The sequence below is a fragment of the Lepidochelys olivacea genome (assembly GCF_965140295.1).
Source record: "Lepidochelys olivacea isolate rLepOli2 genome assembly, chromosome: 6".
Taxonomy (NCBI): Eukaryota; Metazoa; Chordata; order Testudines; family Cheloniidae; genus Lepidochelys; species Lepidochelys olivacea.
The window spans coordinates 89,991,499-90,004,544 of record NC_140416.1 but is presented as its reverse complement, the minus strand read 5'-3'; the positions used below and the strand labels follow the sequence as shown (position 1 = coordinate 90,004,544).

At 49.9% G+C, this 13,046-nt stretch overlaps 1 protein-coding gene across 6 annotated transcripts in view; it reads right to left on the bottom strand.

Annotated features, from left to right (window-relative positions):
- The window catches only part of NRXN3 (neurexin 3), a 1,403,073-nt gene that overhangs the window by 477,504 nt on the left and 912,523 nt on the right, over window positions 1-13,046 (bottom strand). For 5 of the 6 annotated variants that reach the window (XM_084630167.1, XM_084630168.1, XM_084630170.1 and 2 more), the window contains exon 1: window positions 3,902-4,831. The exons of the other annotated variant lie outside the window; for it this stretch is intronic. In XM_084630167.1, coding sequence (XP_084486293.1) covers window positions 3,902-4,145 — 244 coding nt within the window. In that variant the 5' untranslated portion in view covers window positions 4,146-4,831. Of the gene's footprint in view, window positions 1-3,901; window positions 4,832-13,046 lie in introns of those variants that run through there. 6 annotated transcript variants of the gene reach the window in all.

Here is a 13,046-nt window from a genome sequence, read left to right as displayed (position 1 = left end):
TGTGGTAAAGCAGCAGCTTGGAAATTTCAGCATTAATCCTTATAATACTCTCACTGAGCAGATTGCCAGCTCAGGTCTCCATCCTGCACCACCTAAGTCAATGGAAGTTTTGCCACTGATTTCTGTGGAAGCCCAAAAGCAGCCCCAAACAAAGGCATAGGGGGACATCTATTCACTTATCTAGAGAACTATACATGATGGCTGCCTCTTATGGGACAGGTTTTCCACACTGATTAACAGTTTCCGGTGTCTGTTACTTGCATATGCATACAAAGACTGAGGTGCATAAGAGACTCAGCAGAGGTTGAGGAGACCAAGTTCCTTCCAAAACTGACCTCTGGATAGTCACAGCTTGGTTTAGGCAGCACAGATGGGGCACTCGGGATGGAAAGGCTCTGAAGGGCTAAACTGCTTGGGGATTTGAGGCCTGAGCCTGCCCCAACTATCAATTTCAACTGGATCAGGATTAGGCCCTTTAGTTTCATCCACCAAAGAAGAAATCAAAATCCCAGAAGACACAGACAGCCTCTTTTCACACACACACACACACAAACACACCCCCACCTCCCTGAGTTCTGACTCTGCAAAGCTGTCACAGGTCCAAATTCCAAGTGCCTCTATTGTACAACATGAAAGGAAAACACAGATATAAACCAAGCCTGTGTTTTGGTAAAAGACCAGCTGTCTTCATGGTCCCTTTCTCCTCTCTCACTCTTGCTCATTCCCACAGGGGGTTCCATGCCAACCTTCTTGTATGGCACGATTTAGGGTGGGGGTGGAATCTCAGGCTGGCTCATGTGTTGGCATCAACTCACGGAGCCTTCCACTTCCCTTGCCTTGTTACTGAAATGAGGGAGCAAGGAAAATGCCCCAAGTCCCTGAACGAAGCTGAAGACAGCTTTTATCTTCCACTGGATTGGTGAAGCTGGAAAAAGGGCTCACAGTGACAGCTCTAGAGCAGAAAGGAAGCTATTTACACCCTCATGAACCATTCCCTGCCACCTTATATCAGGGCTACCCAATAAAACATTTTGCTCCATATGTTAAATCCTCACTCACATGTGGTCTATGAACCAAACTTCTCCTCTGCCTCCCCAGAAATTGACACACATTCAGCTGAAGAGGTAGGGCTAGAGGACAAAGAGGACAGACAGAGGTGCTGGAAGTACGGGTGCTAGCCCTGGCTTGAAGTGGTTTCCATCATATACAGGGTTTACAGTTTGGTTCAATGGCTCTCAGCACCCCCAATGGCTCTCACTATACAAATTGTTCCAGCACCCCTGGACACAGGGTGCTCTGGATGAGGAGGGGCAGGGTACCTGTTACAGCTGTTGGATAGACTGGGTTGGAGAAAAGGGAAGCCAGTGACTGGAAGAGAAGGGGATGCTATGGGCCAGGACTGAGCGCCAGCAGAGCTGTGGTAGGGATCAGGACTGGGATAGAAGAAGGTACATTGGTAGAGCTGTACACAAGGTGCAAGAATAGAATAGCTGGGAGTGCTGCAGGTCAGAGATGCATTGGGAGAGCTGTAGCAGGAAGCCCAGAATGGGAATAGCAGGGGGTGGTACATAACAGGGCTAAGCTGCCATTATGTGGGGATTCAGGATTGAAGACACAGTGGTGCTGCAGGTCAGGATGGTGCATGGCCAAATCTGTAGATATGGGTAGGTTGAAAAAAACCTCTCATCATCAGCCTCAAAATTGAAGGAAAGCAAATCTAGACACTGCACACAGAGCCAATCAATGCCACCTATTGAACTCCATGCCCATCCACTGAACTGAGCTTCAGATGAGTTTATTATTAATAATAATAATTATTATTATTAACCACGCTTATTATGGTAGTGCCTAAGGACCAGCCAAGAAGGGGGCCCCACTGTGCTAGGCACTGTACAAATAGAACAGTCGACAGTCCCTATCCCGAAGAACTCACGATCTAAATAGAGCCTGGGTGGGGCAAGGGGTGGAAATGTGGGAACACACCGTGAACAAGGGGATGGCAAGTGACAGAAACAGTGCTGGTGCGCCGGTCATTTCCCAGCCTTCAGCGATATGCCAGCGCTGCCTTGGCCTGGGTAGAGGTAAGATGCTAAAGAGTCTGGAATCCACACCTTGACCCCCTGCCCTGGGGTTGCAACTTTCAGCTGCAGCTCTGGAGAAACTCCTTCCAAAAGGCCAGGCACTCAGCTGCCTGGGCCTCCCTGACCCCTGCCCAGATCCTCGCTGCAAACCGGCGGGCAGGTTTAGAGGGCGCTGAGCACTTGCCGCAGGGGAGGGAAAGGTGCGCCGGGGTGGGAGCGGGGAAGCAGCGGCTTGACTCGCCCGGGCCGGGCGAACGAGGAGGAGCGGTGAGAGCAGCACAGGGCAGAGCGCGCGGCTGCCGAGGAATCCAGCTCTGCTCCCGCACTCCCGTTTATCCCTCCCCCGGCCGGGGAACGCGGGGAACCGGGAGCAGCACAGGCCCCCCTGCCTGGCAGGTTTACACCGGCTCAGTGTTGCTCGGCACGCCAGGGAGCACAAGGACTGTCCAAGCAAGCCTGCCTCCCCGCTTTTCACCGCGCTGCTCTCCCTTCTTTCCGGCCTCAGTTCTCCCTCCTCCCCCGCTCGCTCTGCCGGGCTGCATTTACATGCAGTTCCTATTACTGCCTCTCCCCAGGTTTTCAGGGAGCCAATACCAGCCACAGCAGGGACCCAGCATCAAGAGCAACCGTTTCCCTTTACAGGCCCCCAGCTGCTTGACAACTTCATCAGATAACATTGAGAGACAGCGAGCGAGCGCCAGCCACAGCTGGCATCCTCCGCCCCCCCCCCCACCCCCCTTGTAGCTTCTGACACCTCCCCAGCGCCCAGGGCTAGCGTGCAGCGGGGAAAGGGGGCATGCAGTAATCCGGGTCCTAAACACACCAGAGAGGGTTAGGGCAGGTCCCCGGAGAAGACCCTCTGCTATGGGGGCTACGGGGCATCACCCACGCTGTACCGCGCCGCCTTCTTAAAGAGGAGCCCGGGGCAAACTATCATCCCCTTCGAACTTGCTATACCAAGTCCAGCCCTCAGACCTTCACTAACTGCCGTTTTGTGGAGACGGTGCCCGATTACATAGCCTATGGCCAGATAGGTACACGTAAATGGACTCTGCCCCCCCTCCCGTCAGGATGTGTGACTATGTACACACCCAATACACACACACACACACACACAGCTCCCCTCCAAACACACATGGATTCGAAATGTCAGTTTCCCTGCAGAGAGGGGGTGTGTGACACACACACACACTGATGCTATGGGACCAGCATGTCCTAACCTACAGCAGGGCAAATGGAATCTGCTAATGCAGACCCATGCAGAGTCATGATCCAAGCTTCCCACTTCAGCATCAACAGAGGCAGAGTCGCAGTACAAGAACAGAGCGCTCTCGGATTTCAGGAAGATCTGCTGGCAAACATTAGGCTGCCCAAAGCAGCCTGATCACACCGCCGCCGGCTCCGGCCCCCCAGGACCCAGCCCCCTCCGCAAGAAGAGTGGCCGGGTCAATTGCACTCCCAGTCCCAACTGCCGACTGGCAAGCTACGTGGGACTTTTCTCACAGCCCCGACGCCGCTAGCGGTAAGTCCCTCCGGCTTCCCAGCCTGGGAGTGGGGCTCACGGCTGGGCAGCCAAGGGTAAACCCCCCAAAACAGGGCAGCTCTGATCTGCCTGCAGAAGTTGGTAGTTTTAAGGAGGTTATTCATAAAAGCGGGGCTTTGGGGGGGGGGTGATAGAGGTAAAAAAGGGTATTGGGAGGACGGGAGAGAAAAAAACACGCCCGCAAGAGAAAGTCACACATTCTATTCTCAAGCCCCCCCTCCCTCTACATACAGCTGTTCTCAAAAAAGGGTTAGAAGGAAACAGAGCGAGAACCCACCGTGTCCTCCTCGTAGGGAGACAGGCGAGCGGTAGATAGAAATAGGCACAGAGTGGTGCTTGCTGCCGTGGAAATGATGCTCATGCTGAGCCTGAGACACAGACGAGGAAGAGGAGGCAGAAGAAGCCACGTTAGAGGAACTCCAAACCGAGCTGACGATACATCCCCAAAAGAGGGAGCACATCCACAGGGTCCAGGCGGGGTGGCGTCCTGGGCAGATGCTGGGGTCTATTCTCAGGTGCATGGTCAATGCACTGGGCACCTACCGACGGGGAGTTTGAATTCCAGCCGGGAAGACAGAATACGGTTCATGATGTCAAGGGGCCCATCCTAGCAGAAGGGAGAGTCACTTCCAAGGTGGGAGGGTGTGTGTGGTAGGACGGGAGCAGAGGGGAATGCGGGGGGAAAGGTTAACAAACAACCACACTCAAAAATTAAAGGTCGATGTTTCCCAGGGCTGGCTCTACTGTGCCAGGAACCCTGCTGCAGCACCAAACCGCCAGGAGGGACCAGGAAAGGCACACATGTCAGGAAGAAGGATCCTGGATCTCTCGCTTGTCAGGTTCCTCCAGGATCATAGATGACTTTCCCTGTCTGTGATCCTTGCCTCTCACTTAACAGGAGAAGGGCAAAAGAAAAAATAGCTAGAGACCCCAGGAAGGTTTTTGATTTTTACCCCAATTAAAAGGGGGTTCTGTTGCTTCTCCACTAGCAAGTGTTGCAATGCAGAATTGCTAGGCGGACACACACAAATCTGGATGGTTATCCTCCTTCCTCTGGATCCAGGCGGCAGGGAACTCAGTGAGAGAGAGAGAGAGAGAGAGAGAGAGAGGAGGAAAAGAGCAGGGGAAGAGGAAAGAAGTCCAGAATCCACAGGAGAGGCACAGAGAGCCTTAGGTGGAGCAGGATGCTCAGGGGGCAGCTCACTAAGTGAAGGCGACCAGGAAGCCCAGGTGAAGTGAAGAGAGGACTTAGGGAGCCAAATTCACAAATGGGCGAGCCGCACGCAAATAGACTCACTCAGGAGAGCGAATCAGTGAAGCCCAAACACTCTGCAGAGGCAATGGCTGGCTCCTGAGAAAGGAGGGGCTGGAATAGGGGGCTGGCGTCCCACCCCCTCCATTCACATACATCTTTCTCTCACTCACGCACGTCCCCTCCCTCTCTCTCTCTCTTCCTGGAATCTACTCTGGCTAATGATGCTTCCTGACCGGCTATTTTCCTTATACTGAAATCATAATGTAAGTCACAATTAGCCTCACTAGGGCCAATGCAGGATTGTCCCCTGAAGTCCATTTATTATTGCAAACAAATACGCAATAAAAATCAATCAAAAAGAGACAAAAGTCATGAAACCAAAGCCAAGAGCCAATCCCCATGCAGGCATAGGAAGAAAATCAATTGCTGATACTGACCCAGACTTTTCCGCCTCAGAACCTCCAAGTTTAAAGGGATGGTTCTTGAAAGGAGTATCCAAGCACATCCTCTCATCTGTCTGTCTAACTGAGAATGCACCTGTCCCCAGCCTCCAGCATTCGCGGCGCTTCAGTATAAATGGTGGCAACGAAGAGTCGAACCACACAAACGGAGTTGGGAGCCTGATTTTCAGACATGCTGAGCACCTACAACTCCAACTGAAGCCAGTGGGAGAGTCAAGTACTTAGCAAACCTGAGAGAGTGTGTGTGTGTGTGTGTTTCCGTCCTCCTGAGGTGAAATCAGGGTGGACACTTCGCCTAGTCTATAGATACACAGGGGCGAGATGATGGGACATTCCCGAGCCCCCGCCGGGCAACTGGGCACATTCCAATCCCATCTCATCCCTTTGCGAATGACTCTGGAATAGAATTACAGGGTTTGTATCCCCAGTCACTGCGAGGAGGAAGGAAGAGACGAGGCATCTTCCTAACACAGGGGAAAGAGCTGAGAGCAAAGCAGGAGGACAGGAGGGGAAAAGCCTTTTCTCTGAAACTCCAATACGGAGAGTGGGAGCCGGCAAGATTCGTCAGCCTGGCCTGTGGTCTGGATACCCAGCCTTCCGATCAAAAGGAGAGAAACTGTCTCCCCTCTCTGCCCCCGTTTGTTTGACAGCTACAATGTGCCAGCAGCGAAGGGGAGGGGGAAAGGGAGAGAAAAGAACAGGGGAGGGGAGAGACACTGCCAAATGCGGTGGCCATCTGTGACACAGGGAGGAGGTTTACATCGGCTCTTCCTCAATCGGATCCCACCGACGGTCTGCACAGCTCAGGAATGATGCACCAGTGACTGGGCAGAGAGGGACTCTTCGGCGTGCGGGCCATGCAGTCTAACTTTGTAGGAACGCTATAGGAAGCAACAACGCGGCATAACACTGCTTTGAAGAGATCTAGAGAGTTCGCAACAGTAGCGGAGGGGGAAGAGTGAAATTGCCAGGGGCAGGCTGTTGTGTGGGGAAATAGGTTTTCTGCTGTGATTTGAAATTAGTCGGAAGAATGGACGGACTGTACAGATGCAATCTACTGCAGATGCAGAGCAGAAGGCTCTCCCCCCAGCAGCTTTAAGCACAGTACATAAGCACATATAACGACGCCCTTTATTAACTGAAGTACCGTCCTAGCTTTTGGATATTCTTTGCTAGATAAAGGCCTATGTGCCTTCAACTACCTTCTTGCACCAGAGCCATGTCGCAAGCTGGGATAACTGTGCTCATTAAACCTCTACATTGCTTTGATACAATGGTGTCTGTTATGTTTCTGCAACAGTGGGCTGCGTCCAAACCAGTGTGTTTGCACTGAACCCTCAGGGAGCCAGAACCTTAGCCAAATGGTCAGATTCTGCCTTTCATAAATAAGAATTCTATTCAGTACTTACAGCACTCTTCACTCAGAGCTTAAACTGCATATCAATTTGCATTACAAATATCTCCATTTAACACGGAGAAGCGGAGACACAGACAGGTGAAGAGATTTGCACAAGGTCATTCAGTGCATCTGGGGCAGACCTAGATATAGAACCAAGGTCTCCAGACTCCCATTTGGGAGCCCTAACCACTAAACCACACTGCCTCCCAATATCATTATTAGTCACCACCCCGGCTTGTAAATAAAGGAACCTCTGCGTGTCTGAGAACTTGCATTCTGTTGTCAGGGGGGAGGGTGCACAAACAAACCATAAGCCTACTCAACTCTTATAATAACCCTTCTAATTTCACAGTTATTTATCACACAGTCAGTGTTTTTGGAAATCGATTTTGATTTGGTACAGTGCAGACATAAGGCATTTGTAGATGGAACTCAGAGCTACTTCACTGAGATACAGTTGAGAGGAATAACCATTCCTGATACATTATGATCATTTCAGAATGGGCAACTGGAACCTCACACCTGGAGTTTTTATTTTAATATGGCATATTTGTAATTTATTTTCTCGTTTAAGCTATCTAAAGCAGTGGCTAGAGCAGTCAGAAACTCATCACTGAGGGTTGGAGGAAGTTTTCCAGAAAGCAGAACTATTCGCGTTTGCATTTATCTAGCAATCATGCAGGGAACTTGAAGAGCTTAACAAATTAATTAAGTTACAAATAAATTAATTTAGCCTTACATCCCCATGAGGTGGGTATTATCCCATTTCAAAGATATGCAGAGTGAGGCACATTGAATTTAAATGAGATAGTGGAATAACTGGGAATAAAGAAGCAAAGAGTCCTGAGGCTTAGCTCTGTTCTAATCACTAGACTACACTGTCTCCCAAAGGTTGTTACAGAGCCTATGAGCCCTGTCTCCTGTTCAAGGCACTAGCCCCCAGTCCTTTTCCCAAAAAGTTCTGACCCACTCAATTCTAAGGTATGATCGAGTACAAATTACAATATCTTGAAATGTTTGTCTCCTAGTCAGATTGTGGGGAATTTAGTCATTCTCTCAGAAAAGATTTTAAAAGGTAGCCCCATCACCAAACAGCTTATTTCTAAAATACAGACAATATATTTTAAAATAACTATCCCTGCCAATGATCAGGACAGTACAAATCAGCTGTTTCATGACCACACTTTCTCTCAGTGGCTAGTGTTCAGAAAGAGACAGAACGTATTGCAAGCTTGGTCACTAGTTCCCTCAATGACAAGTGATGGCAGGTTTAGAAGATTTAAAAACTAAGGGCCTGATCCTGTTCCTGCAGAAGCCAATGGCAAAACTCTTTTTAACTTCCATGGGAGAAGAACAAGTTTGAAGAACTGTACTAACATTAGCCTCACGTACAGGCACAACCTCTGGGAAACAGCAGGGGAGTTTCTTCTCCCTCTCCTCCCCTCCAGCTATGCTTGCACTAAGGGGTAGAAAAATAGAAAGGCTTCCTTCCCTTTCTGTAAAACACACACTCCTCCTGCTGCTAATCCCCATTTAATGCCCTCTTGGACCACCCTATTCTCTGTCTTCCCATGACCTTACTCCATTTGTGCCAGTCGACTCCCGGGCGGCTGCAGCTGGCACAGCCTGCAGGGGGAGGAGGGCAGGGCATAGACACTGTGGCGGTCTCGCATCCCACCCAAGCGCAGTCCCCCACACTTAGGTAGCAGTAGGCATACAGCATGGGCGGGGGGTGGGGTAGAAGACAGAAGACACACCAAAGAGTTTGGTCATCACTTAAAACTGCCCTATCCTGGGTCAGGGGCTGCACTGGGCCTGACAGCCCCCAAATAAGGGAGGTGCAAACCACCACCCCTTTGTCTCCATTTGGCTAGAAACTGGTGGATCAGTTGCCTTTGGGAAACAGGACAGGAGAAGAAACAACCTGCACATTTTATTTTAATTTTATTTTATTTTTAAAGGGCAAAACTGTGAAGGCGGCTATAAATACATCAGTGGGTTCTGGTGACACCATAAGTCACTCTGCCTTGCTTTATTAGGTGCCAATGGGTGTATTTACTGCCCTGTAATTCACAGTCCACCCATTTATTTAGCACCACCATTGCAGGAAGAGGGCAGATTTCAATTGCATTTTCCCCTCTCCGGTGATCAGACTAAGTTTATCGCCACAAGGAGAAGTTTTAACAGCAGTGTTCCCAAGGGATTTACTTGCAAAGGAGATTCGTAGTTTTCCCAGATGCATTGAGTTTGGTGCATGAGAGATGTGTTTTGTATAATGAGTTTATTCTTTAAATGGGGGTGATCGCTCTCTGTCACAATCCAATGAGGTTCATATGTCATTATAAGTTTAATTTGTGTCAGGTAAGAACACATCATTTCAGATGCTTGTGTGTCTGCAGAACTGGGATGGATGTATCAGGGAGACAGGCTCCCTATGGTTGGAACCACCATGGGGATAGTTTGCCTTCTGACAGTTTGCTGTGCTGACCAGATCCACAAAGAGCTGCAAAAATGAAAAATGATGAAAAAAAAATTACATCTTTTCAAACCTCAGAAGGGATCTGATTTGTATCTAGTTCTGGAGAGGCTCTTACTTTAGCCTACTTGTATAGTTTCTAATATATCATGGCTGTCAATCACTTTGGTGCACATACGGGTCACTCAGAACCTCACAACCACAGAGAGCACCCAAAACACACGCTCCTAGCGCATAAGTCAAAGCTAATGGGGTTTCTCCTTTAGCAGTACTGGGCCTCTGACACATGGTTGAGCAGTTCTGATTCCATCCAGCAGAGGCCAATGGTGAGACATGCACATTAGCCAGATCATTACTCTATCACTGGGATAAGAGAATCAGATAAAATAGACATGGACTCAAAACCTCTCTCCAGACACAAAATAAGTCTCTCAGGGTTCAAAACAATCCACTTCATTTTGTAAAAATGAAGGGGGGGGAAGAGAATAATTTCTAGTTGTGATCTTTATAGAAAGGATTGAACAAAGCAAGGTAGGGATGGGGCTGCATGCTTTAGAGAGCTTAGCACTGGATAGAGACTCCTTCACCTCTTGGTGCCTGAATCAAATGCAGCTGAGGATGGTTGTGACCAAGGGTTCTCATCAAATGGTGGTTCTTCAGCACCCCATTGGGAATGAGCTGTTCCCAGGGTATCCTAGTGCCCAGGTGTCCACATTAAAATTGTCCCTCTTGCCAGAGTCATAGAAGGCCAAGGAGCTGCAGTGTCCTGTCATCCCTAGAGGAGTGTCCCTCCAGCTCAGGACTGAGGCACATTGACAGCCTTGGAAACCGAAGTTCTTGAGTAAAGTACAGAACAGGTACAGCAAGACAACAGCTGTGTCAATCTCCACTGACTTAAAAAAATAGAAAAGGAAAAACCCAGCACCAGAGCTCCTCTCCTCCCCATCAGCCTGCCAGAAGCAGAGCAGTACCATACCCTTTTACAGCAGGGTTTCTCAACCTGTGGGTCGGGACTCAAAATTGGGTCACCAGAATGTTTCAAAGAGTGGCGTGGTCCACTCAGGAGGACAGTGCCAGACCTGAGCAGGGCTGCAACCTTAGAGGTTGCAACACCCAGAGCCAAGAGCCACACCCGCCAGCCCCACAGCACAGGAGCTGCAGGAGCTGCCATTGTGGGGTGACTGGCCTGGCCTGCAAGGTAAGCGGAGCCACCAAGCACCTCAGCCAGGCTGCCTGCTCCACCATGGGACCTCAGAGCGCTGCCTGGAAGAGTGACAGGACTAGGCCCCAGCTCCCTGCCCTGGAAAGGGGGGAGAGGCCTGCAGGGAGGCACTGATTGATGGGCTGGTGCTGCATCCTGGGCCTGCTCCAGCTCCCCTGCAACTATGACAGGGAGAGTGACACTGCCCCCACCCCCCCCGCCCCAACTTCGAGAGTGATGCTGCAGGTACCCCTTAAGCACCCCCTCCCACTTTATTTGAAACTATTTCAATAAATTATAGCTTTGTTTCAATAAACAGATTGGGCTAAATTTAAGTGACTGTGGCTATTAATGCAGTCAAAATCTGGCAACCTGCCTGGGGACCTGAGTGAAACCACCCCATGGCCTCCACCCCCAGACTATTTACTGGGTTATGACAGGACATAAACATTGATAAATGGGTCCTGAGCCCAAAAAGGTTTTAGAAACACTGCTTTACAGGACAGCGTATCATCATTCTATAAAGATCATTGGTGGAACAGGGTAACTGCACATCTGTCTCCCTCTCTGACGCCAAGAACACATGCTACACTGAAGAACACTACTGGGCCAAATTCTACATATTCTCACACAAATGCAACTCTCATGCGGTCAGTGGGGTGGGTAAGGTTTAACTTATGGCCCATTATTTTCAGGACAAACAAGCAACCTCCCCCCCTCCCCCAAAAGGGGGACAGATCATTAAAATGTTAATTTAGCATCAGTGAGACATTAAGACTGAGTTACAGATATGCTTAGGATTGTCCTCTGTCTCCCCACATCTCAGGGGAAAGAAACACACCCAGGCCCAGAAATGGGATAAGCAGCCAATTCCATCTTTGAATGCCAGCTACATTCATACCTGCTAAAAATCTCCCATCAGCATAACATTATCTTACCATCATTGCCTGGGTGCACAGACTGCCACAAGCAATGAGTATGGAGACTTGGGGCATGATTCCACTCTCATACCAAGGTAACTATTGAGCAATTCAGGGAAGCCAGTGGAGTTATGTTTTTGTAAGTGAAAGGGGAAGCAGGCCTGAGGAGGGAAACAGCAGCTGATCACAGCTCTGGGGGTTGGTTACCCCTGAGTTGAAGCCATGCTGCTGGCCCATGGTAAATGGAAAACTGTGTGATAGGCGGTGCAAAGGTAACTGTTAGAATCAGAGGGAGGTTCAATTCTTTAAGTATCCAACCTTCTCATGACTGGAATTTTTTCCTGAGATTTCTCTACTTCCACTTCCTGTCCTGGTGGAAACAAGGTAGTGCAGAGGTGGGTAGAAATTAATCCAATTTTTATGAACCTGAGATATGGATTCTGAGTTTGACAATTGGTCTGATCTGTCATTAAAGTTCAAGTTGGTTGTTTCTTGGTCTGAATCAGCCCTATTCAAGGCACCATTTGGGAAGGCATGTTTGTGCTGGGCCAGTCTGAGGAGCAGAGCCCAGACTTTTTGGCCAAGTCTTACTGGCCATCAGGGCCAGATTTCCCATTAGACACGTGCCTAGGGGCACCGGCATTCTAGGGGCGCCTAAAAATTCAAATTCTGCTGCTCCTGATCCCAGCAGGGGGCAGGGCCAGGGCCAGCTGAGTGGGAAACAGCCCTACATAGCACTGCTGGATCACTCCTCGCTTAGACCGGCAGACAGAGTCGCATTCCAGTGGGGCTGGTGAGTACAACCTGGGGGCAGCACTTGAGAGAGTGGGTCTCTGGGTAGTTTTGTGGGGGGGGGCTCTGGCAGTGGGGCAGTTGTGGGGTGCAGTCTGTATGTATTGGGGCACTGGGCAGTCTGTTTGGGACTGGAAAGCTGTGGTGGAGTTGTGAGGGGGGGTCCTGGGCAGTGGGACGGTGCGGGTATCTGTGGGCAGAGAGGTGCTGGACAGTGGAACGCCTAAAAGTCAAGTGGCAGGGTGCCTGTGGTGGTTATGAGCTCCGAGCTGCTGCGGGTGGCGGGGGCACCCTGCAGCTCCTGGCTTCTGTGGGCAGGGGGCTCCAAGCCCCTACGCCTAGAATGTAAATCCGGCCCTGCTGGCCATATGATTTGTGAGACCTCAAGGTGATGGAAAAGGTTAGAAATCAGGCCATGAGTTTCCTCTCCATCTAGTCCCTCTGTCAGATAGAATCAAACTGTATGTCATTGATCCATTTCCCGAAAGAATGGGGTAACAAGTGCCTTGCTTAGGTTCAGCCCTGGGTGGGGTTAACATTTACAAACCCCCCCCGCCCCCGGCAACACACACAGGCAACATGGTAGAATAAGCAAGGGAGTGTGAATATGGTTTGTCTGCATTCTGTCCCCTTCTCTACATCGGATTGTGGTGGGGTAGATTCAGCTAGGAGATTGAACAATTATTGCCCTTGCCTTCAGCACAGAAGCTAAGGTTTGAATGGAGCACGAGGAAAGAACTGTGGTCTGTACTTAGGACTTAGCTAAAACTGTCAAGAATAAAGAAAACTACAGAGCAGCAGACTTCCTGACAACCTCTGCAATTTGCATGATCTATATGGTGACTAGGGCAAATTCATCCCCAGTGTAACTTCCACAGCTCAGACTGTATCTCTTTTGTGGATCAATAGAGGACTTCA